Below are 26,718 nucleotides of genomic sequence, written 5' to 3'. Positions count from 1 at the left end.
TAGTTTGCTTTTCTCCTAACCTCTCTAAAACTATGAACATAATCAAGAAGCATTAAAAGTGACTTTTTAAAATTTGTCTTGATATTTGTTAATAAAATTTTCAGGAAAATAATGCTGAGAGCTGGAAGAAGTAACTATTTATTACAGTTCAATAATTTATTATATCTTTGCTTCTTATGCCTCCATTCACTATCCCCTAGTATTCCCCCTGTCTACACACACACACACACACACACACACACACACACACATACACACACACACTGTAATTTTTATCTGTCCACTTTTGTCTGCTAATGTTACACAAAAAATAATGTTTTTGACAAACATATCCTTAAGTAGACATGTTGGCCTTTCTACTAAAACATGATTATATCTTCCGGGTTCTTGGGTGGTAAACATTTTGAAGTACTTTCTGGTTAAATTTTCTGCTATAAGAGGCAGGATGTATAGTGGCATCCAGAGCCGCTCAGGCTGCCAAGCTTTCCCTTTATTTTACTGTGATGAAGCCACTTGGAGCCCATCATTCTGATATTTGGATGTGTGCTGTGAATGGCACGGGTGGTGGAAGAGCTTTTTCCTGGCCAGTTCATGGCTCTGTTACCTGACCCCTACTCATCCTTTGTAAAACCTCCTCTTTTCGGTGCTTGGAAGCTGCATGCAGATCGAATCACAGGAGATGCCTGGGTGTTGGGTCCTCTACTGGTCTGTCATGTCCCTTCTTGGTTTTGTGGTTTACCAAAAGGGCCTGAGTCTGACTTTGAACTATGATCCTCAGATCTCAGCCTCTTGAGTAGCTAGGATTACAGGTGTGAGCCACTGGCACCTGGCTGAAGATTGGCATTTGGGGATGAAGTAAAACCTGTGTAGCTCTGAGGTTTCATGAGCACCTCTGTTTTTCTGTGCCTCTGATCTTTCCTGCTCAAACCCATTGAGCAGGATGCTTCGCTGAGGCTGTCTCCTTATACAGAAAGTAACATCGGTAGCCAGCGAAGGAAGTCTGAACTCCAAACACCTGTTGAAGACACATATAATCCATCACAATGTAGGGGGGGGATATAAATATTTATAATGATAATGCTAACCAGTAATTGGGAACTTAATATGTGCCAATTTTCTGCTACTTTTCACTTTCCAACTCTTTTAATGCTTAATAATAATAAATTGTATTCCTATAGTTGTTTTTAAATTTTCAAAAATGGTTTCACACTTATTTGCTCTTTTTAAAAAATTGTTATTCTAAGTGTATACAAAGGGTTACAATTACTAAGTCAGCTAATGAGCAGGGTCATTCCTTCCCTTGTTCTCTTCCAGTTTTTCCTTCATGTCCCCACCCACCAGGGGTATAGTTCATTTTCAACATAGTGTCTGATGAGTACCTCTGCTCCATTTATTCACCCTTGTGCCACTGTTTCTGGGCTCTTCTTGCCTTCCCAAAGACATATACATGAGCAAAGAACAAAAGGGGAGGAAAGAAAACAAAAAACAGCAAAAAAGAAAAAAGCTTCTTGTTTCCATGTGGAGTTCATTTCAGTCAATTATATTATATATATCAGATGTACTTAGATACTGTGCCTTTGTGTTCCTTTCCTAAGAATATCCTCCTTTGGCCTCACTGTGTGTGAATGCCTAGAGACCTGTACAATTTATCATGTCCCAGTATATTTTTTTTATTCTTGTGTTTATGAGACAAGGGGAAACTGGAGAGAGGAGATGGTGTTGGTATCCTGGATTGGATCCTGGGACACAGAGAGGACAAATGCTCGAGCAGAAACTGAGTAAATCAAGTCTCTTTCATTAGTGTTCCAGTATAATGGGAGATGTGGACACTGTGGAAATGGGGTGGTGGAGAGATGGGAAGTCTACTGAATTCTCCTCTAAATTGAAAATTAATCCAAAATAAAGAGGTCAGTTTCTTTAAAAAATCAAACTTCTAGTCTAGTTAAAGCAATTATTTTATTATCCTCATTCTCCAGATCTCTAATGTTTACAAAAGACCTCAAGCCTTGCTCAGTAGTGACTGTAAGAAGTGTCTGTGTCTATATTCAGTACTGCCATAGTGAGAGTGCTGTGTTCAGTACTACCTTACTGAGAGTACTGTGTTCAGTACCACCTTTGCGAGAGTGCTGTGTTCAGTACTGCCTAAGAGTGTTGTGTTTTGTACTGACTCAGTGAGAATGTAGTTCACTACTGTAATGAGAATGCTATGTTCAGTGCTAGTGAGAGTGCTGTACTTAGTACTGCTTTTGAGGTAGCACACTACATCCTCCCTGAGGTTTGAGGGGTGGATAACACTTTATCTTCTTTAAAAAAAAATAGATTTAAAAAACTTTTCAAATTGAACCTATTTATGAGGTACAGTATAGTAATTCCTTATACCCAATGATCAAATACAGGTGATTAGCATTTCCAAGTCTCTTTTCACCCGATAGACCCATGTCAGGCTGGCAAGAACGCTCAACGTGTTTCCCATTGCCCAGGACTCAGTGGTCCTCATACATTAGCATGGATAATACACTATATATTGAGGGGTCCATTGATGAAACCCCACTTAGGGGCTCACAGAGAACATACGATGAGTGATAAAAGTACCGTGTGGGAGGAGGGGGAGGTCTCCTGAGACTTGAGATTGAGTAGGGAGTACCCTGTAAGACTCAGACTTGCTCTGCAATTGCACAAACTGTGAGGCTAATGAAGGCAAGCCAGATTCACTATTCTGCATAAGGGAAAGTGCCCTTTCTCACAACTTAGCAATTTATTTTTCAGATAGAAGGGTAACTTTTATGTGATTTACTGGTCAGATGCATAGACACCCACCTATAAGCCCAGAAATTTAGAAGGCAAGGATTGGGATAATGATGGTTCAAGACCACCTCAGGCAAAAAAGTTAAGCTAGACACCATCTCAACCAACAATCTGGACATGGTGGTATATACTTGTCATCCATGCTAAATGGGAAGTTGTGACAAGTAGGATTGCATGGCCTCAGGCCAGATCAGGGCAAAATGCATGAGGCTCTACCTGAAAAATAGCTTAAACAAAATAAAGGGCTGAGAAATATATCAAGTGATAGATTGACTGCATAGCATAGTATGATGCCCTGACTTCAAACCCCAGTACAGAAAGAGAGAGAGAGAGAGAGAGAGAGAGAGAGAGAGAGAGAGAGAGAGAGAGAGAGAGGACAAACTGACTGACTTAGAAATTTGCAGAATCTGACTTTACAAATAGTGGTCATGGGAAGACTTCAGAGTTTTTTCTAAATTTTTGTTTTTTTTTTGCTGGTTGTGGTATGACCTGAGCAGGCTGATGCTGCCATGGCCTGACTATTTTCTGAAGCTACTCTTTGGCTTGTGGTCAGTGCCCTGCACAGATCTGTTTTGGCTCTTCCTTCTTCAGGTTTCACTAAGCTGGGGCGTGAGTCTGTAGAGCTGTTTTCAAGCACAAAATAGTTCTGGATGGTGTCCTGGATACCTATCTTGAGTTCTGTGCATCTTTTAAAAATTCTCTCTGCTCACTAGGTACAGTTGCTAGCAGCTAGCATGTATGAGGGAAAGGATTTGCCTATGTGAGATGCATATGTGATTTTGGTTTGTGCAACTTTTTCAGCTGTTGCTGGTTTTCTTGTCTCACAAAGAGCAAGCTTGGTAACACAAAGAGACCTGCAATGCCACTTGGCTCAATTCAACTCCAGAGTTTTCTGACTAAAGCAACTAGGCTACTCCTTAGCTTGTGACCAGTGGCTCTGCATCCTGGCTGCACACTGTACTCAGCTGGAGAGCTTCTAAAAGACACTTATGGCTGCTCATAATCCATAGCAGTTAGTCAGATTGAAAGCAGAATATTAGTGTTAGAGAGATGTTAGATTATCCAGTCCCTCCTCTTTACCCCACATGTGGGCATTTTAAGGCCTCAAATCCTATAGCCATCAAGTAGCAAAACCAAGACTAGAACTTAGGAAGTCTCTTGATTCGGAGTTTGGAGTTCTTTTCCATTTTCAGATCAAACAAATGTGCTAAAGTATCTATCTATCTATCTATCTATCTATCTATCTATCTATCTATCTATCTATCTATCTATCTATCCATCCATCCATCCAGTCCTGGGGCTTGACCTCAGGGCATGACGCTGTATCTGAGCTTTTTGGCACAAGGCTAGCTTTCTACCACTTGAGCCAAAGCTCCACTTCAAGATATTTATTTATTTATTATATGTGTGCTTAATTGGAGATGGGCATTTCATGGACTTTCCTGCTATGGCTGGCTTTGAACAGCAATCCTCAGATCTCAGCCCTCTGAGCAGATAGGATTACAGGTGTGAGCCACTGCCTCCCACTCTAAAACATTTAGTATACACAAAATCCCAATTGTAAATTTTGTCACAGAAGAGTGTGCTTATTCACATTTAATATTATAGAAATATGTAGGTGTATACACTGTATGGCCGTAGACTTTCTATTCATATTTTTGTGATTAAAATCATAGGTTTTGCAATCAGATCGTCTCATTTGAATCTTGCCCTCATTGTTTCTTAGCTGTCTGACCATGGGCAAGTTCCTTAACTTCTCTGTTCCTCAGTTTCTCAAGAGATAGACCAGGGATAATTCTGGTACATGCTTTAAGGACTGAATGAGTTAGTATATAAAGTGATGAGACAGTGTTGATCTATAGGAAGTATTCCATAAAGGATAGCTATTAAAGGGTATGAGTAAGCCTGTGCTTGGCTTGCAACTTCTGAGACTCAAGAGTTCCTACAGTGTTTGACTGCAAAAGAGTTATAGTAGTGAAACTATGTGGTTAGGTTCATATATATCTGATTTTTATATGCCTTCCTAAAGACTAACAGAATCTTTATTGCCATACTTCATAGTCTACTCTCTTTTGTCTCCTGGAAAGCAGACTACTGTTCTAATTTGTTTTCTTCTTTATCTTTGGGCTCATTGTTGGGCCATTATTCTGTCTCAGCTCAGGTCAGCAATAACCTTGTGTGCTTTTTGTTAGTGTCTCAGGTTACAGAATGTTGCTCTGGTGCAGTCTGGTACGTCACATCAGTCATCACTAGGTTATATTTGGTTATATGTAGAATAGACCTTGTTTCTTGAGATCCATAGCAGCCCAATAAGGTATTACAGAGACTCTTCAATCGTGTGTATGTAGTAAATATATACCCAGGAGCCTTGGTATACTCTCTGGATGAAGGCAACAAACTTGGGTCTAACTTTGCCAGCAACAAACTTGAACAATATAATACAGTAGTTTGCTAAAGTAACCACTGAAGCAGTGGAATAAAAACAAATCAGTTGTTTGGGAAACATCATAAATATTCTTTTTTACTAAGACCATTATACTTAAAGGTTTAACTTTTCATGTGATTGAATTTAAGAATATCATTTTCTTTTCATTTAGATGGGAAGAAATAATGATAGTAGGTGTTTTGTTTTTGGTGCCAGTCCTGGGGCTTGAACTCAGGTCCTTGTGCGCTCACCTAGTTTTTTCCCTCAAGGCTGGCACTCTATTAATTGAAGGTAAGTGTCTCAAGGACTTTCCTATCTGGGCTGGCTTTGAATCATGATCCTCAGCACTCAGCCACCTTGTGTAGCTAAGATTAGCCACCTGAACCCAGCTAAAGATGGTTTTGACAAGAGCTACATTCAGCCTAGTGATTTAACCTAATACCAGTTATGTGAGTATGTCTTCATAATGACAGATATCTTTCTTTGCATGGGTAAAATAACCAAGACTAAAAATAAGATATGTCAAGGAAAATGATAAGAACTAGAATTTCAAGCTTTGAAAAACTGGGGCTAATGTAAAAATTATTCTGTCTGCATGGTTTCAGCATGAAGGTTTGTAAGAAGAAAGTTGGTGGCTGTTTACCGGTGGTTATTGAGTATTAGAGGCTTTAGTTAAATGGAGGCTGTCTTTTCATCAAGCTCCTAGAGAAGTGATCTCTGGCTGTTAAGAGTGGAGTTCCACTAAGATGGGGTTGTAACTGGGGACCACAAAGACAAAAATTGAAAGATTTTAAATCCCTCATTCTCCAAGTTCTATGTTCCAAATTATCTGTGCTATATAGTTGATAGAGTTTGCTGCTGCTTTCTCCTCCTCCCCTCCAGGCCTTCCTCTTTTCCTTCCCCTTTCTCTCTCCCTCCTTCCTCCTCCTCCTTCTTCTCAGTAAACCCCCAAACAATATTTGAATATGCCAACAGAACCCCCAAATAGTAGAATATTAGGTTAGCTGAAAAGAATTCAAGTATTCAAGATTCTATTTAATTGGGGTGTAAAAGATGTTAAAGGACTTTTCAGACTATTTTAAAATTAAATATGCCTAAACTCTTGTAAATGATTTTGTAGATTTCCATAATAAATGTGGCAAACATTTCTCTTATGGGATGTAAATAATCAAACTCTGTTGCACTGTAGAGTAATATTATAAAGCACTTAGCTAATCAGATTGTGAGAGTTGCTCAAAATTCCTACCATGTAATTTTTGCAGAGAGAGAGGGTGCCTCATGCTGTGCAATTAACTGGTTTTATTAGCTATAAATTTGGCCTGAAGTCCCAGTGCCTGAGAAAAATTCATTTTTGCTTGTTGACCTGATTTGCATGGAAGAATAGCAGGACACATGGCAATGTTAAGTAGAGACAGTGATTGAGGCCCAGAATGAGTTACAAGGACATTGCCCACACAGTTCTGTAACTGACTAGAGAGACCTTTTGGAATTTCTAGGCCTCTTGTCATATGTCAATGTCCAACAAGCTAATGGTTCCATATGTTCTCAAATTAGGTTAATGAAGTAAAGTGGTATAGTTTGGTGATTATAATCATGGCTTTGGCATCAGACTTGGCTTTGCCATTTGATGTATCCTTAGGCAAGTTTTAAATGTTCTCTTAACTGGATTTCTTTCCTTATGCAAGTGTGATATTAGTTGATTCAAGCCTATGGTTTTTGTTAGTTAGTGAAGCATCTTGCTGTGTAGCTTGTGGTAGCCTTGAATTCAAAGTCCTTATCTTTCAGCCTTCTAAGTGCTAGGATTCCTGGCATGTGCCACCATACCTGGCCTAGTTTGCAGTTTGTTATGAAATTAAAGTCCATGTTTCATAAAATGCTTAGTGCCTAGGTCATAATAGGCTCTTCAAAACATTTGTATTAGTATAAAAATTCTGCATATTGACATCTCTTTGTGCAAGGTAGTTTTTAAATTAGATATATTAGATATATCTATATAAACCTATCTGTATCTATCTATCTATCTATCTATGGAATCTACTGCTAGAATTGAGATAAATTTTACAGGCTAGTTTGATTGAACCATAAATGCATTCTATAGGAAGGAGTAAGATATCAGATAAGTGACTGGCATCAGTTGAGCACCTGGCATTGCTGAGCATTGGGATACGGTTACTGCCCCTGTGTTGCAGGTGAGAAAACTGAGATTCAGAGAGGTTAGCTTCTTCGAGGTCCATGTGTGATTTAGCTTTCTGTGACTGTAATGAACTCATGGCATAAATCAAGTTAAAAACAAGGACTGGTTACTTTGGCTCACAGTTTGAGAGTTGTCAGTCTGTAACTGATCTGACTCCATTGCTATGGGTATGTGGTACCACCTGTACATCATGGCAGGAAACTATGTTAGAGGAAGCCTGTTTACTTCATGGCTGGATGCAAAAGAGAGGAAGAGGTTGAGGCTGGGGTCCTATTTGCCCTTTCAGAGGTATGCTTCCAATCTCCTAAAGATCTCTCAAAGGCCCTGCTTCTTAAGGGTTTCCACCACCTGCCAGGTAGTGCCCAAGCTGAGGACTTAGCCTTTCCCTTTGTTTGTAAGCAGCTAAGACTCCTGCCAAAGTCAGTTGAGCTACAAAGGATGTCCTAATATAGCATGGTGAACTGCCTCAGTTCAATCTATTGGATACAGTGTAATGTATACATAACAATATATTATTTTTTAAGACATAAATGAACAGAAATTTAAAGCATGAAGAAATCTAGAAGAGGGGAAGGTGGACCCATTGCAACAATGAGATGTACAAGATGTTATGTCGAAAAACGAACTTTAGAACTTTGGCGCAGGCGGGCGGGGGGAGGAGGGCGGGACAGAGGAAAGGGGGAGATGGAAAGAGATATTAAGGGGAAACAAAGGAGGAGGCAACAATGCTTGATAAGAAATGTACTCATTACCTTGCTCATGTAATTGTAACCCCTCTGTATGGTATTTTCACAATTAAAAAAAAAAAAAGCAATCTAGAAGATACCTGTTCATCTAAGTCATTTTCTAGGCCAAGAGCCAGGTCCAGAACAACAAGTAGCTTTAAAGACATCCAATTTGGAATGAGGATTCAATTTGTATTCACCTAGTTTAGTGTTTGATTAAATTATTATATTGCTAGTCTTTTTTTTTTTTTGAGGATCTAGGCCTTCATTAGTTCATAGGTAAATCCTTGTTTGATGATTTCAGGAAGTTCGTTTTGTGTGATTGAGCACAAAGCATCCATCTCTTTGACTAAGTTATATAAATTATTTAGTAGAAAGCCATATTCTACATTTAGGTCAAAAGCCATCTTTTTTTTGGGGGGGGGGGAGCCAGAACTCTGGGCCTGGGCGCTGTCCCTCAGCTCTTCAACTCAAGGCTAGTGCTCTACCACTTGAGCCACAGTGCCACTTCCGGCTTTTTTCTTTTTGTTTATGTGGTGCTGAGGAATCAAACCCAGGGCCTCATGCATGCAAGGCAAGCGCTCTACCACTGAGCCACCTTCCCAGCCCCTCAAAAGCCATCTTCTATGTTAAGCTGGTCTCTCTTTAGTCTGACTCAGGCTGACCTGATTGGGGGAGCAGCATGATGGCTGGAGGGAGTCCAGGCCCCTCCCCATGTGGTGAGTTTGCAGTGATATCCCACTCAGCAAAACCATTGTGCAACCAGAGACTTCCCAGCCCTGATGATTAAAGTTCCACATGACTCCATGTCACTTTTCAAGAAGCATGAACAGAATAACCGGTCTACATTCTCTTCTTAACACCTGTAACCAGCTTCCTTCTTTAAAAATAAGTCTTCATGATGTCAAGCATCATTAGCAAGATAGGCAGTGTTCTGTGGTGATGGGATCTGAATTCAGTTCATTTGTCCTTCTTTATTTCTCTGAAATCCTGAAGAGCATCATTTCAAAAAGAGCATATAGAATTATGAGGTTTGTTGCTTATCATGTGATTCTAAACAGGTCTCGTTAAACTCCAAATGACTCCAAGAGCATGACCTGTGTATGACACTCTGGTGATTAAATACAGGTTTGAAAATCTTCTGAGTCTTCCTTTCCCCTCACCCCTTTTTTGGTGCTGGTCTTGGGGCTTGAACTCAATCCCTGAATTGTTGTTGTTTTAACTCAAGTCTTGTACTCTGCCACTTGAGTGACAGCTCCACCTCTGGCTTTTTTGTTGTAGTTGGTGGTGGTGGTTAATCCAAGATAAGAGTCTCACAGACTCCTGTCTGGGCTGGCTTCAGACTACTATCCTTAGATCTTAGCCTCCTGAGTAGCTATGATTACAGGTTTTAGCCACCAGCTCCTGGCCCAAGCAAGCCTGCCTTTTAAGTTGTTCTTTTTTGGCGGGGGAGGGGGTCAGGTCGTGGGTCCTGAACTCTGGGCCTGGGCGCTGTCCCTCAACTCTTCAGCTCAAGCCTAGCGCTCTACCACTTGAGCCACCTTCCCAGTCCAAGTTGTTCTTGTAACAGCATTTTCTCCAAAAGCTTTATTTTAGGAAAACATCCCTAGCCATGACACACTGTGTGTGTGTGTGTGTGTGTGTGTGTGTGTGTGTGTGTGTGTGTGTGTGTGTGTGTGTGTGTGTGTGTGTGTGTGTGTGTGTGTTGGTAAATTGAGCTTAAATTCAGGTATTGGGTTTGAACTCAGGGTCTGGGTTGTCCCTTAGCTCTTTTGCCCTAGGGTGGCACTCTACCACTTGAGCCACACAGTTCCACTTCTGGCTTTTTGATGGTTAATTGGAGGTAAAAGTGTCACAGACTTTTCCTACCCTGGCTGGCTTCAAATTGTGATGGTCAGATCTCAGCCTCCTAAGTAGCTAAATTTAGGGGCATAAGCCACCAGCTGCCATTAAGTTTTATAGCACATCTAGTTCATGAGCAGTCTGGGTGACATGCAGCCCTTCTGCTGAGAATCAGGCTACATCTCTCAGTACTTCTGGAGGAGCATCTGCAGAAGCATTCAAGAAGAACAGGTAAGGCTTGAAACAAGCCTTGTTCACCTGCAGAGGTGCTTCAGGAAAGACATGACAAGATGCATTGGGTAAGAAAACTGATTGGAAAAGTTAAGACTTGAAAAGCTCTGTGTTCTTAATGTGAAGTATTCTGATGCTGAGGGCAAGGACTTGCTGGAAGCATGTGCAGCAGGAAAAAGATCTTGAGAAACGGGGTTCCTTTGTTTGTCTTGGACAGTTGAGCCTACCAGAGGCCAAGAATTGCCTTCCAAATCCTCATTAATGAGCTGGTAAACATAAAGTCAAATATGACTTTTGTTGTAGTTGTATAGTTAGTTGACTGACTGTCATTCTAAGGAAATCCTAAGTTGACCTTCCAGGTGTAAAAGAACAGAATGAATATAGGAGCACATCTGTGTCCTCTGCCATTTTGTTGCTCCTTAGTTCAATGAAGTCTGGTACAAACATTAACTCTCCTGCTTTTCTCACCTTGAATTCTAATGCTTTACTCAGTTAGCTGCCCCTTAAAAATAGAGTAATAGGATAATTTCAAAACTTCATAAGAGCCGGGTGCCAGTGGCTCACGCTTATAATCTTAGCTACTCAGGAGGCTGAGATCTGAAGATTGCAGTTCAAAGCCAGCCCGGGCAGGAAAGTCCATGAGACTCTTATCTCCAATAAGCCACTCAGAAAAGTAGAAGTGGCACTACGGCTCAAGAGGTAGCACACTAGCCTTGAGCTGAAATGCTCCGGGACAGCGTCCAGGCCCAGAGTTCAAGCCCCAAGACCAACAAAAAACAACAACAACAAAACACTTCACAAGGACCTTATTTTTACAACAAAGCTTCTTTGTTTATGTGCGCACATGCATGCGTGCAACACGTGCACTAGCACTGGGACAAGATGAACTCAGCCTGGGTGCTGTCCCTGCGCTTTTGTGCTCAAGGCTAGCCACTTGTGCCACAGTCAGCTTCCTGCTTTGGGGCAGATAATTGGAGATAAGAATCTCATGGACTTCCTCCCTCCCCAGGCCAGCTCTGAACCAAGATCCTCAGATCTCAGCCTCCTGTCTAGCCAGAATTATAGGTGGGAGCCACCAGTGGTAGCCAAAGCACCTTTGTTTTATACTGAGAATTAAAATGGCCACGCAGATAAGTAGTTCTGTTGTATAATTGATGTGTTTTCCTTCTGTGAGAGAAACTGAACAGTGGTGATTACTTGGTAGACTTAGCCTCTGCCTAGTGAGCACTGTCCTGTCCAGGAATCATTTGATTAGGCAGAGATGGTGCCATTCAACACCTATTTTACTAATAGTAAATTCTGTCAAATCAATTTTGATAGTGTCTCATCTGATCACTGATGATTTCTCTTTCCCTAGTTCCCATATGAACCCCATGCCAATCCTTAGGTCTATTTTCTATCTGGTTACATCACCTTCAAAACTAGGTTCATAGAGAGTGTCTTTAATGAAATCTCAAATCTTAGCTGGGTGCCGGTGGCTCATGCCTATAATCCTAGCTACTCAGGAGGCTGAGATCTGAGGATCACGGTTCAAAGCCAACCTGGGCAGGAAAGTCCATGAGACTCTTATCTCCAATAAACCACTAGAAAACCAGAAGTGGCAAGTAGCTCTGTGGCTCAAGCGGTAGAGCGCTTGCCTTGAGCTGAAGAGCTGAGGGACAGCGCCCAGGCCCAGAGTTCAAGCCCCATGATCAACAAAACAAAACAAAACAAAAAAAGAAATCTCATATCTTGACCTGTGGAAAAACATGTATGGCAAATAATAATTCATAACAGAGTTGTGTCTTCTTTCTGAACATGCCTTCCTCATTGTCTTAATTGCTGGTATTCTTAATGATTCCCCTTTCTGGAGCAAGGAGTTAAAACTATATTTTAAGCATGAGTGAATATAGTCATGATATTCAACGTATATATATGAAAATGGCATCGGTAACTTGAGGAGATGGGTGTGGTTGGGAGAGACAGGAGATGAAGGGAGTAGTACTTATAAACTGACATGTTGAGTTGATACTTCTTTGTACCATACTTAAAAATAGTAAAAATTATATATAATCTATTTTACTGCCAATAATATGTCTTTCGCTTACAATATTAAACCTTTTCTATTTAACATACATGATTTTATACCATGTGTTTATAGTTCATAGCTATATTTTATCTCTAAAAGTAATAAAATTTTAATAAATCTATGTGATTTATCTAGATTTATAGATTTACACTGTGCTATCTCTGTGTTCATGTAAAAATTACGTTTACTAAATATACCTTATTTTTTCATGCCATTCTTTAAATCGCTTTTTAATATTAATGTATTCAAAAGTATATTATAGGGCTTCCTATTACATGGCCCAGGAATCCACCATTCTATAGTTACCATGTATACAGAAACAGATCAATATATTACGGATAACTTATTAGATAAATTATATTAATGTGTTTCATTAATATTTGAAAATCCTTACCTTAATTTTGGCTCAGCCAACAGAAGTTCAAACTTGTTTCAGCCTCATAAGACAGGTACTATACAGAAAGTACTATGTAGAAAAATGTGAACTTTCAGAGATGCTGTTGCAGACAGTTTTATCAGCATCACATAGTTGTTGAGTGCATATGTATCCTTATGAATGTAAGTGAAAGAAAACATAAACTAGAAAGCCTGTTTAGTATGACTATTAAAAGTGTAAAGTTTTATGCAGTTTTGCATTTGGTTTTGTACAGGCGGAAATACTGAGTGTCCTCAGTCACAGAAACATCATCCAGTTTTATGGAGTAATTCTTGAGCCTCCCAACTATGGCATCGTCACAGGTACGAACTCATGATTTGCCTTCTTTCTTTCCCCAATTACCTAGCTTTAGATTCCTTAATATGCTAAAATGCTTAATATCAGGTTCAGTCATGAATTGTGTGCTACTGTCAGATGTCACTTTTGTTGCCATAAAGCATTAATAAAACTGATTATATCAATATAATTAAGAATGGTGTTTCCATTTCTACCCATATTTAATTGTGCTAATTATATCTGTGTAAATGCTATTTAAATGCACTTGCAGCTGCAATGCCAATATTTAAAGGTGTCGTTTAACTAAAATTTCATTTAATTACTTGAACTGTGAGATGTTTTTTGTCACTCTGTGACCTTTTATAAATTAAGATTTCTTGAGCTGTTCCAGTTGTAATTCTTTGCAAGGCATATTAATCCCATTAGAGCATTCTTTCCTCAAGGTCTCTGATGTGAGAACAATATTTTTCAGGTTTGGTCATCTGAGCTGATAATGACCTTCAGCTAACTTATCACATAATTTGGAGCCAGAGTTTTTAAACAGATGAAAATACTTTTCAAAAAATGAGTGCAATAAAATTTTTCTACACAAAAACACAGAACACATACTTTTAACATTTCATGCTTGTTTTGTATAATCCGATGAGTACTTTTGTTTCATTTTAAATTAAATAAGTTTGATTACATTCTTTGTCATGGAGGTTCTTCAATTAAAACAAAAAAAAGCAAGAAAACCCTTAAAATAGTCAATCTATTTTCTTCCATGGTAGAGGTAAGAGCTTATGTTGTTTATAGAAAACAAATAAACAATACACTCACAGTAGAAAGAATTATCTTGGGAACTTTTCATATACAGTTATCTTACCCAACACTTAGAATAACATTATGAGATAGGTAAAACCATTTATATTTTACTTTTGAAACCCTAACTTAAGTAGTTTCCCCATGATCAACTGCCAGTGGCAGAAACAGAGTGGTACAATTTTGTCATGTTGCTTTTTTCTTGAATGTCCTCTTTCATGTAGTCAGGTTCTGGAAGGCGAGGGCTCTCTGTTTCATGGTCATGTCTTTTCTGATACTCTGGTGGTGTGTACGTTCACATGCATTGGTCTTTAGTAGTAGGTTCTTAGATGGAGGTCTTTCACATCCATTTCCTTTTTTAGATCTGCACTGGAAATGGGAGATATGGCAATTTTTGTCTTAAGCTTGCTATGTCTTATTACTTACTATAAATACCCCTTCATGGATCATATTTTAGGGGAAACCTTATCTGATCTTTCATATCAGATTTCTGGTTAAAGTTAAGTCTTTCTCTGGCTTAATTATCTTATGACTCTTTCCCCCAAGTCCATCATTTTTTAGTTTTTCCTTGTTATGTTTATTTTCTAGTTCTGAATTCAGTTTTCTGATCCTCATTTGTGGTTGCTATTATTCTTCTCTGACAGATATTACTCCTGTATAACAATGAGATTAGAAACTGCTTCTCTTCTCTTATACCTTGAGGTTTAATGATTTGGAAAAGGGGATTTTAGCAGAACTAAATCCATGGGTTGTTCATGGAATTTTCTAGTTTTTTTGTTTACTTGTTTGTTTGTTTGTTTTTATTGAGGGGGGATGAAGAATAGAAAAGGAGACTCAAGTCCCTTTTCCAAGAATCTGTCAGTCCTGAGGCAGATGTGAAACACATTCATTTTTAGCATATTTTATCTGAGTCACCTCAGCAGAGAGGGGGGAAGTGAAGGAGGGAAGGAGAATCCAAGTCATTTAATGAGTAAGCTTGATATTATTTAGTATTCTCATATGATTAGTCAGTCCTTTATTTCCTGCATCTCTTCATCACTTCCTGCTTCTACCTGAAACTACCAATTTGTTTGTTGTTGTTAAATTGGTCATTTCTTTAGTATAGATTTGTATTTGTTTCCCTGTAGAATTGGTAAGTAGGCAATTACTGGCATATTGTGTGTGTGCCTATCCTGGGACTTGAACTCAGGGCCTCGGTGCTATTTTTGAGCTTTTTTTTTTTTATCAAGGCTATAGCATTCTACTACTTAAGACACAGTTCTACTTCTGGCTCTTGTGGTACAATCTGGAGAAAAGAGTCTCACAGACTTTCTTGCCTGAGTTGGCTTCAAACCATGATCCTCCGATCTCAGCCTCTTAAGTATCTAGGATTACAGGTGTGAGCTTCCAATGCTTGGCTAAATTGCTGATATTACTTAAACAGCACCAGTTATGAATTATGATGTGATAAAAATTATTCTTTTAAAGCTTTCTTATTGGCCTGTGAAGTTGATTATTAAAAAGAGATCTACTAGTCAGACTTTGATGTTTTAAATTAAATTAATATTATTTATATTCTTAGAAATATAGATTTGTTTGTTGGTTGGTTGGTTGGTTTTGCCAGTCCTGGGGCTTGAACACAGGACCTGGGTGCTATCCTTGAGTTTATGGGGTATTTTTGCTCAAGGCTAATGGTCTACCATTTAAGTCACAGATCCACTTGTGGCTTTTTGGTGGTTAATTGGAGATAAGAGTATTATAGATTTTCCTAACTGGGCTGGCTTTGAACCTGCCTCCTGAGTAACTAGGATTATGGTGTGAACCACCTGCAGCTGACTGGTTTAACTAGATGTTTGTTTAGTCAAACTTTTTCAGCGAACTTTCTGCAGTGTTAGAGCAAAGCCTATTCTATGCAGTATCCATGCCAACCATGTTGAGTTTGGGGTTGAAATGACCAAGCAAGCTAGGAGCAGTGGCACCTACCCTACCTCTTGAATATATGTAAATCTTAATGTGAAGTGGCAGGCAATGGACCTTGTGATCAAGGTCAGCTTAACCTAGATAACCTTGTATGAACCTCCTCATCTGTGTCAGATGTCAGAGACCTGGAGGGAAGACTTTGAATGGCTTGAGTTGAACTTGGATTTTTTTTTTTTGTTAATAGAGAACATTGTTGGAGTCAAGAGCTATTGTCACTCAATTCTGAGGACTCAAAAGTATCAGTTATCAGAATGGTATGGTGGAAAGAACATTGGAATAGGAATTGGAAGTTGGGAGACCGAGTCTTGACTCTGCCATCTTCTCAGATGGACTCTCATATGAGAATCTCCTTATGTTTCAGATTTCGAAGCATATATAGCAATTTGAGGAATGTCAATGGTTGAAAGCCTGCTGAATTGAGGATAGTAATGAGAATCAGTAATATTCTTGTGCAGGTTTGTTTTTATTCCTCCTCTGCTTCCACGATGGCTCAGTCAGCAGAGAGGGCAGGCTATGAGGACTGGCATCTTTGCTACTATAGTTGAAGAGTGCTTGCCCTAGAACAGTGTCTAATCCCACCTCTACAGCATTGGTAAGGGGACTTAGAGACTGCCAGCAGCCTTATCAGCCTGAACTCATGGATGTGATTGGAATAAATATATGCCTCGCTGAGGTTACATTTACACATTTACATATATGTAAACCAGAGAATGGAGAGATATTGAGTGTTCATACACTTCTTATACATCTTGAGCTTATATATTTTTTTAAAGAGAAAAAAAAGGTCCATGGAAAGTAAAAGCCAGGACACAGGTAAAAACAGCCCAATCCCTGAAGGTGCCTTTGTTACTTTCATACTCATTTACAGCCAAGGGTATTTGACCAGAAGTCCTATCTAACCATTGGCTGATAGTAACCTCTGTGGATAAAAGATAGAAGCTAAAAGGCTAGGCTTATAAATAAAAACAATATTTGAAAAAAAAGAAGAAAGGAAAAAACATAAAACACTGAAAGCAGACACAGTGTAGGGACACACTATAAGGGAAACAGGTTTAATAAGATTCACCCAAGCAAATAAAATCAGAAATAACATTAGGAGGGTAAAGTGAGAATCTGGAGTTGCTGTGATAAATTATTTAAACTTTCCAACTAAAGAAAACCTGGGTAAAGAGATAGGAATGTGTAACTACATTCAGGATTAAAAGCTGCCAATGGAAATAGGCCTGTAGTATCCCTGGGTATTAATAGATGAAGCTTTCCAAACAGTGTGTTCAGAGAACTAAAGAAAACCATGGTGAAAGAAATAAAGGAAAATCTGAAAACCACGACTTGACAAACAGGTAGCATCAAGTGTGCAGAAATTATTATTTTTCTAAAATGGACTCATTAGAAATTCTGAAAATAAGAAAGAATAATTAGACATAAATTTTCTGGAATGACTTAAGTTTCATAGAGCAGAAGAAAAACCTTAAGGGGCTTCAATTAAATGAATAGAAATTTATCTAATTCAAATGGAGAAAGCATTTGAGGAAAGTAAAAAATCCTGAGTCCAGCAGGATATTAAGTATACCAACTAATGTATAATAAGAAAGAGAGGAGAAAATAGAAAAATATTTGAACAAGTAATAGCCAAAAAACATTTTTCAATTGAGTAAAATATATTAATCTGCATATCTGAGGAGCACAACAAACCCTGTGCAGAAGCTAGATGCTGGTAGCTCACACCTGTAATCGTAGCTAGTCAGGAGGCTGAGATCTGAAGATTGTGATTCAAAGCCAGGAAAGTCTTGTGAGTCTCTCCAGTTAACCACCAGCAAACTAGAAGTGGTGCTGTGGCTCAAAGTGGTAGAGCATAGCCTTGAGCAAAAAGAGCTCAAGGGCAGTGCCCAAGCCCTTAGTTCAAGCCCCATGATTGACAAAAAACAAAACCAAAACCAAACAACTACCAAACACTAATTAGGATAAGTGCATGTGACCTCATACACAAACCACAAACTGTTGATAAAGACAAGGTAAATTCTTGAAAGCAGCAACATAATATAATAACAATATAATCAATGGCTGACTTCTCTTGTACAATAATGGAGACCAGATTGAAATAAACTAACATTTTAAGTGCTAAAAGAAAAAAATCCAAAATTATCTTTAAAAATTAAATTAAAATATATTATTGGATAGAAAATTAGATCATTTGTAGCTAGCAGATGTGGATAGGTTAGAATATGTGCTTGGTGAGCGAGCAGAAGATCCCAGGCTTGATCTCTTATATGAAAAAGAGGGAAGAGAGAATGATGGGAAGGAGAGAAGGAGAAAGGGAGAGAGAAGGAGATTGAGAAGTCCTTCAGACTAAAGGAAATGATGGTAATTAAAAGAAATATGGTATAAGAAATAGTAAAAATGTGGGTTAATATAAAAGACTTTCAATTTATTCTTGTTTCAAAATTAAGAATCAAATTTTTGTTGGCTAATTTAATATGTCATAATATAAAAGACGATAGATGGGGGGGGCTGGGAAGGTGGCTCAGTGGTAGAGCGCTTGCCTTGCATGCCTGAGGCCCTGGGTTCGATTCCTCAGCACCACATAAGCAAAAAGAAAAAAGCCAGAAGTGGCACTGTGGCTCAAGTGGTAGAGCGCTAGCCTTGAGCTGAAGAGCTGAGGGACAGCGCCCAGGCCCAGAGTTCAGGCCCCACAACCGGACCCCCCCCCCCAAAAAAAAGATGATAGACGGAGTTGAGTTATATTGAAGAATAGGATATATAAATGCCTTATGTCTTACATTTCAAGTCAGTATTAATCTGAAGTGATTATGCTATAATTCTTTGTGTCACCACTAAAAGAAGTCATTCAAGGAGTACAATATAAAAGGAGACCAGGCATAGTTGTGTACAGCTGTAATTCCTACACATAGGAAGATGAGTCATAAGTATTATAAATTTAAGTCCAACCTGGGATACAGGATAAGGCCCTGTCTCAAAAAAGTAATCAAGAAAATATAAAGAGACACTAGAAATATTAAACACAAACTGGACACTAGTGACACTATTGATCCTAACTTCTCAGAAGGCTGAAATCTGAGGATTGTGGTTCAAAGCCAATCTGGGCAGAAAAATCTATGAGAGTCTATCTCAGACTAACCAGCCAAAATGCTGGACTGGACTAGCAGACTGGCTTAAGTGGAAAGACACTAGCCATGGGCAAAAAAGCTGAGAGCATAAGACCCTGTGTTCAACTGTGGATATTACCATACACGCATGTATGAGTGCATGTACATCCACATGCACACATGCATGCACACACAGACACATACAAGAAAAAGAAAATAAATACAATACAAGAAGAGGGCAGTGCAGGAGGAGCTGAAGACTGAGAAGGACGGGAGAAATAGGTAACAAATAGATGCCAAATACTTCAATAATTACATTAAATGTGAATGGTCTAAACATCCTTGTCAAAAGGCAGAGACCATATGACTGTATATTAAAAGCAAGTTCTAACTAACTACATACTCTCTTTAGGAGATAGTTCCCTTAGAGTCAAAGACACAAATAGGGTAAAAGTAAGAGGGAAAAATAAGGAAATGTTATGCAAACAGTAACCTGTAGAGATCTATAGTAATTAGTAATCTAGACAAAGTAGACATAAAGCAAAAAATTTAGAGAACAGTTAGGGTATTGTTTATAATGATAAAGGGGTTCATATATCAGGAGTTTATAACAATTATAAATATATATATCTAACAGACTCATAAAATATGTGAAGTAAAAATTGACTAAATTAAAAGGTGATTCAGAATTAATAGACAATTGAGCAATAATCCATTTCAGTCTTTTCCATGATTGATATAGTAAACAGAATTAGCAAGGATGTAGGAAACTTCAGGAATGCTCTCAACCAACTAACTGTATACTTAATTCACATACTACAGAGCACACCACCCAACAAAGAACACATATTTGTAATACATTTTCTTCAGGATACTTTGTAAGTAAGGCCACTAGGTAAGAATAGATATTGTTTAAAAAGAAATAATACCAAACCTGCCCATAGGCTCCAGTATTATCCCTTTATCAAAGCCACACAAAACATACACTAATAGTCATAAAAATAAATGCAAAAACCTTAGCCCATGGAAATACTGAAGGAATAAATGGCATAGATTTTGCACAGACTCCAATATATGTGAATTCTATGTGTGTGTCATACATATTATATATTTTATATAGGTATGCATTAGATATATGCATCCTATACATATATAGTTCACATTCATATATGACCTTTACATATAAACTCATATTTGGATTTAAGAATGCAAAAAAATCTTAACTACTTTAACGTATCTAATCTAGCCATAGATGGTCATCTACCATGGCCAAATGGAATTTGTCCCGAGAATACAGGGTTCAGAATACATCTGAAATTGGTTAATATAAAGCACAAGGCAAAAACTTTATATAAATGTTTCAAGACACAGAAAAAAATATTCAACAGACTGTAACACCTATCGGCAATTAAAAAAAAATCTCAACAGACTAGAGATAGAAAGGAGTGTTCTTCCAACATGAGAAATAGCATCTAAAAAATTCCACAGAGAATACCATTTTTGTTGTTGTTGTTGGTCATGGCTCTGGAACTGGGCACTGACCCTCAGCTTTTCAGCTCAAGGCTAGTGCTCTACCACTTGAGCCACACCGCCACTTCTGGTTTTCTGGTGGTTAATTGGAGATAAGAGTATCATGAACATTCCTGCCCGGGCAGGCTTTGAACTGTGATCCTCAGATCTCAGCTTCTTGAGGAGCTAGAATTATAGACCTGAGCCACCAGCACCCAGCTGATAATACCATTTTTAATAGTAAAGCTTCCTGTTTCTCCCAAGCCTGAGAACAAGAAAGGGAGGTTCTATTCTTACCACATGTATTCAGAAGTGGGTGGAAGGTTCTAGCCAGTCAAATTAGGCAGAAAAAAGAAAATGAAGGACTTCATATTGAACAGAAAAAAGTAAAACTATCTTAATGACAACTTGTATCCTCAGTATTCCACACAAAACAGTCCTGTGACACATTTTTAAAAATCACAGGGATTGAAAGGCAATATCAAAAATCAGTTGTTTTTATGCTTTAGAAGTGAACAACCTAGAGATAAAATTAAGAAAGAACTCCACTCACAATGCCTTCAAAAAATGAAATAATTGAGTAATGAATTTTACAAATGAGTGTAAGATTTAAACATAGAGGATGGTGAGAAAAATTAAAGATCTAAATAAATAAACATTACATGTTGATGATCTGGAAGATTGAATATTATTGGTCATGACTGTTCTTCCCAAAGTGATCTATAAATTCAACATAATTGCTGTGTTAATCTCAGTTGATAGTACCATACAAATTTATAAGCCAATCTTAAACTGTACATGGAAATGAAAAAAGAACTAGAAATAACCAAGTCAGTCTTTTAAAAAGAACTAAACTTGAGGCTAGTCCAAGGGAAAATATTTGTGAATGATCAGCTATTAACGGCATGATGGTATGTGCCTATTATCCAGTTACATGGGAAACTGAGATTGGGGAGTTGGGGCTTCAGTTCAGTCCAGGCAAAGAAGTTTGTGAGTCTCCACACCAAATGAAGGAGCTGGGCATGATATTGTACGCCTGTCACCTAAGCTATCAGGAAATGTAATATAGGAGTACCAAAGTTCAGACACAAACCTAAACTAGTGCAAAGAAGATCTGGTGGCATGAGTCAACAGATAAACACATGCCAAGCCAGTATGAGTTCAAACTATGGTACTGCATTTTTTAAAAAGGGATTACAAGATATGCTAGAATTGTACCCCATATAATGCAAAAGCTAATATCAAGTGTTGGCAAAGATGTGGAGAGACTGAAACCCTCATTTACTGCTGCTGGCATCATTACATGATACAGACTCTTTGCAATGCAAGCTGATAGTTTCTAACCTTGCCCTGTGACCTGCAATTCTAATCTCAGTAATATGTGTATCCAAGAGAAATGAACACATTCCCCCTGCAGACTTGAATGTCCATTATTCATAATAACCTCAAACCTGGAACAATCCAAAGGTCTGTCAGCTAGTAAATGTATATCCATACAGAGGAATAAAATTCATTTACGTAAAGTAATGAAGTTTAGCTCCATGCCACAATGTGAACACACAATGAAAATACTACGTTTGGGGAATGAAGTTAGACACCAAGACCACAGTTGGTATGGTCCCATTTGAAGCACCCTGAAAAGGCTAAGTTGCAAAAAGGGAAGGCAGCTCCCAGGACCAGTGTGAGGACTGGGAGGAACGCTGGGGGGAGTTAGGGATAGTAAGAAAGATCTAAGACTGTGTTATGGTAGTTACTGCCCAGCCCTGGAAAATCCCAAAAGATTTCACCACTGAGATCTGGTGGATTTTATGGTATGTAATTTTACTTTAAAGCCATTTTGAAAGGAATTTTCTCACTTTCTTGAGGTTTTGTGCTGAAATTTGGAAAACTCTGTAACCAGGATTTGATTCATTGACATGGCTGTATACTCTGATTGAACATTATTTGTCATAATAATACTTTTTAAAGAAATATCTATTTACATACCTGTGATTATTTCCAGTACATTAATCCACACCTCTTTATGTTTCTCAGTTTCAGCTAAATAAATGGCTTTTGATTCTCCACTGAAGTTTTGGCAGCCTTGTCTTTGATAGACCTTTTTCTAGGATGACATTAACTCTTTTTTTTGGCGGGGTGAGGGGCATGGGTAGTACTGGTTCTGAGGCTTAAACTCAAGGGCCTTGCACTCTCACTTGGCTTTTTTGCTAAGGCTGATGCTTTACTGCTTGAACCACATCCCCAACTTTCAACTTTGTGCTGATTTATTGGAGATAAAAATCCAACAGACTCTTCTGCTCCAGCCGGCTTCAAACCTCTGTCTCAAGATTTTAGGTATGAGCTACCAGTACCTAGCAATTTTTAATTTTTTTATTTTAATTTTTATTTATTTATTTATATTTGTTGATCATGGGGCTTGAACTCTGGGCCTGGACACTGTCCCTCAGCTCTTCAGCTCAAGGCTATCGCTCTACCACTTGAGCCACAGCACCACTTTCGGTTTTCTGGTGGTTTATTGGAGATAAGAGTTTCATAGACTTTCCTGCCTGGGCTGGCTTTGAACCTTGATCCTCAGATCTCAGCCTCCTGAGTAGATAGGATTATAGGCATGAGCCACTGGTGCCCGTCCCCAGCAATTTTTTAGAAACTTTGTTATATATAATTTTGATGTCTTTTCCTAAGGTCTCTAACATGTTTTTTCAATAGAACTATGAAATCCTATTTCTGAAATGTAATTTGGTTTTAATTATGTACTTCTTTGTCCTTTTAAACTAGAATATGCTTCTCTGGGGTCGCTGTATGATTACATCAACAGTAACAGAAGTGAGGAGATGGACATGGATCACATCATGACGTGGGCCACCGACGTAGCCAAAGGTAATGCTGCCTTGCCGTATCCTACAGAATTCCTATAGAATTGGCACATGGAGATTTATGTCCGAAAGCTTCTTCTGTGTCTTTAGATATTCTTTTTGTTTAGACCACCAACTTACTGAACAGATATTTTAAAACATATTTTAAGTCATTGCCTTTCTACTCCTGAATGCCTTTTCTCTCTCTCTCTCTCTCTTTTTTCCTTCTTTACTTCAACTTTGACAAAATCAACAAACTCAGATTAGATATTTTTACTGTTTCTCTGACATAATTGATAAACTTGCTTAACGTATCAAATGGGAAAAAATATCGAAATTCCGTTGTTGTTCTGGAAGTCTCTAAAAAGTCTCTGGAAGTATCTAAAAACATAATGTGTCATAGGATTAGTACTCTTCATTTTGTATACAGAATAATATAATAGTAACCACTTTCTTAAAATTTTAAATGGTTCTACTGTATAAAAGTGACTCCAATTTTATTTTGTATTTAATGTAAGCTTGGATACCACCCTCGGAAATGAAATATTTTTTACCACACAAAATCTCTAAACAAGGTGCCTAGTTCTTTTCTCTCCACAAATTCCAGCAGAGACTCATGCTTTCTAAAGCAGTTCAAATTCCATTTATTTTTATCTTTTTTTTCCATTTTCCTAACTGAACAGTTTGGGGTTTTATTTATAACCATCATAGTTGCTTTGGAAACAACTTGATCTGAGTAATGAGTGCTGATAGTTACATTTGTATTCTAGCAACCTCTAGGAAGCAAGTGTGTCCATATTTTACTGGGGCAATTAACTTCTTTGCATCTTATTGCTTCTTTCTCTACAAACATCTCTTTACAAAGCAAATATAATGTTCCTTGGCATTCTGTAAGGGGAGTAGTCCAGGCTTTGCTTTCACTGCAAGGCAAAGCCACACAGTGACTTCCAGAAATAATAGTTTTTCTTGGGTATATTTCCTTGACTATTTTGTTTCCTCTGCACCTGTCATATTCTTGAAAAGGGTCTGTGGGGGAGAAAACGTTGTTTTCAAAGTTTTATGTAAGATGCTGCTATTGAATGGTAAATTATTATAAGAAAAGTAAGCAGCCAGAAGCTGGTGGCTCATACCTGTAATCCTAGCTAGTCAACAGGCTGAGGTCTGAGGATTGTGGTTAGCAGTAGCCTGGGCAGGAAAGTCCATGAGACTCTTTAATCTTCAGTAAACCAGGAAAAGGCCAAAAGTAGAGGTATGACTCAAGTGGTAGAATGCATGCCTTGAGCTAAGGGGTAGTGCCCAGGCCCTGAGTTCAAGCCCCAGGAAAAAGGAGGAGGAGAAAGAGAAGGAGAAGGAGGAAGAAGAAGAGGAAGAAAGAGAGGAGGAGGAGTTGGAGGAAGAGGAGGAGGAGGGGGAGAGGGAGGAAGAAGAAGAGAGGGATCAAGGAGAGGAGTGGAGGAGGAGGGAATGGGGGAGACAGAGGGGGAGGGATAGCACCTAGGCCCTGAGTTCAAGACCCAGTATGAAGAAGAAAGAAGATGGAGGAAGAGAAGGAAAAAGAGGAGAAGAAGACAGAGGAGGGGGGGAGGAAAAAGGGAGAAAAGAGGGGGGAGGGGAGGGGGAGGGGGGAGGGGAGGGGGAAAGGAGAGTAACAACTCTATGTTTAGGATGGAATACTCAAAGCTTTGGTTGGGTTAATGAACTTAATCATGTATTCTTGTATCAAGCATCCCAAATCAGCCTGAAAATTTCATAGTCTTCAAGACAGTTTCATGAAACATCATAGTTACTTCTTGGCATCTCAGAAACGATTGGGAGCTGCCTGCAGCATTGAGGAAATGTACTATACTTGCATAATGTAAATGTACATGCCATGCAGTCCTTGTCTTGGGGTACTTTACCTTACAAATATCAACTTGTAGGGTTCTCAGGCAATCACACCTCACTATTTATTATTCAATGCACTTAAGATGGAGGGACAGCAGACAAATCAACTGCCATGGGCCACTGTTCTTCCAGCTGTGCTCCACCTCAGGCCATAAGTCCAGGCATGTAACAACACCACCCACCCCTGTGCTGCCACATTATCCCTGACCAAGGGACAAGTCTCTTGGCTCCAGAATAGCTCTGCCATCATCATCATTTCTCAAGAGAACTGGCACTGTGCAGGGAAGAGAAGAAACAGGATTAAGTAGTGACCTGGAACCAGAGGTCCTGAATAGGAGAGAAGAATAGGAGTAGATCCCCTGAACAGAGTCCAAACCTGAAAAAATAATAAAGTCCCTCTGGCATGATCCGTGAGTTGATCTGAAAGACAAGTGCTAATATGCTTGGCTTCAGCTGACAAGAGGCTTATCTACATAAGTCATAAGTAACATTGAAAAATCCTTTTGGATAATCTATAAATGAGATGATCTATAAATAGAGAACGAAGTCAATGCTTTTGGAGTAACTTCTGCCCTATCCAGTAAGGTATAGAAGTTAGAGATTAAGTAGGAAAACTTGACTTTGTTGACCCTGTTTCAAATCTAGCCTGTGCTTTTCAGTTTGACCAGAATTGAAACCACTGAAGTAACAGTATATTGAGAAATCAAAGAATGAATAATTCATCTAAATAAGAGCTGACTCTTGCTTTTTTGAACTAGGCATTCCTCAACATCATCGCTGTTGACAGAGTATAGCCTCAAATCGAAAAAGGATTCTCTCCCTTGAAGAGTATGGGGGTGGGCCACAAAGACATCTGAATTTACTACAGACCACCCTACGCTTGGGGCAGATCAGCCTGGATCTACAAAATCTCCCCATATCAAATATTTTAAAGGAACTTTGAGTATCTGATGAAAATATTTTTCAATCTTTTTATTTAAAAATTTTTTTGTTGGTCATGGGGCTTGAACCTAGGGCCTGCTCAGTCTTTTTAATGGTTTGTAATAAAAACAAGAGAGGTACTTCTACAAGAACATGGAGGGAGTTTTATTTATTTTTTGTTATATTAGAGTTTGAACTCAGGGCCTCACACTTGCTCAGCTGGCACTGTCACTTGAACCACACTTCCAGCTCTGCTTTTCTGCCAGTTTTTTCATGATGGAGTCTGAAGAACGTTTTTTTTCTGCCCAGGTCTTTTTTTCCCCTGCAGACTTCTAGTCTCCTGAGTAGCTAAGATTACAAATGTAAGCCACTGGCACCCAGTAACTTAAATAGAATTTTTATATGATTGCAATTACTATAGCAGTAATGTGCCAAATTCTGTATAAGTATGTATGTGTGTGTATGACTTCAGCCCTGTCCAGTATATATACATACATACATATAAATGGATGTGTACACACATAATACACACATACATGTACACAAATAACTTATGGTACTTTTTCTTAGAGTAATCTGCCATGAGGAAGAAAGTACCTTTATTTCAAGCTTTCATACTAAAATCATGAGTTTTGAAATCCTTATTTGTCAGCAAATACTGAAGGTGTTTATTTCTATCTCTACCA

General features: G+C 38.6%; 1 protein-coding gene across 4 annotated transcripts in view; it reads left to right on the top strand.

Moving 5' to 3' along the window:
* Nucleotides 1-26,718, top strand: part of Map3k20 (mitogen-activated protein kinase kinase kinase 20) — a 167,953-nt gene that overhangs the window by 59,083 nt on the left and 82,152 nt on the right. For all 4 annotated transcript variants that reach the window (XM_042694144.1, XM_042694145.1, XM_042694146.1 and 1 more), the window contains exons 3-4: nt 12,941-13,028; nt 23,151-23,252. In XM_042694144.1, coding sequence (XP_042550078.1) covers nt 12,941-13,028; nt 23,151-23,252 — 190 coding nt within the window. The remainder of the gene's footprint in view (nt 1-12,940; nt 13,029-23,150; nt 23,253-26,718) is intronic.

This window comes from Dipodomys spectabilis, unplaced genomic scaffold (genome assembly GCF_019054845.1).
Source record: "Dipodomys spectabilis isolate Male_0828 unplaced genomic scaffold, ASM1905484v1 ptg000174l, whole genome shotgun sequence".
NCBI lineage: Eukaryota > Metazoa > Chordata > Mammalia > Rodentia > Heteromyidae > Dipodomys > Dipodomys spectabilis.
The sequence above is the reverse complement of the archived record's forward strand: the minus strand, read 5'-3'. Positions and strand labels throughout refer to the sequence as shown.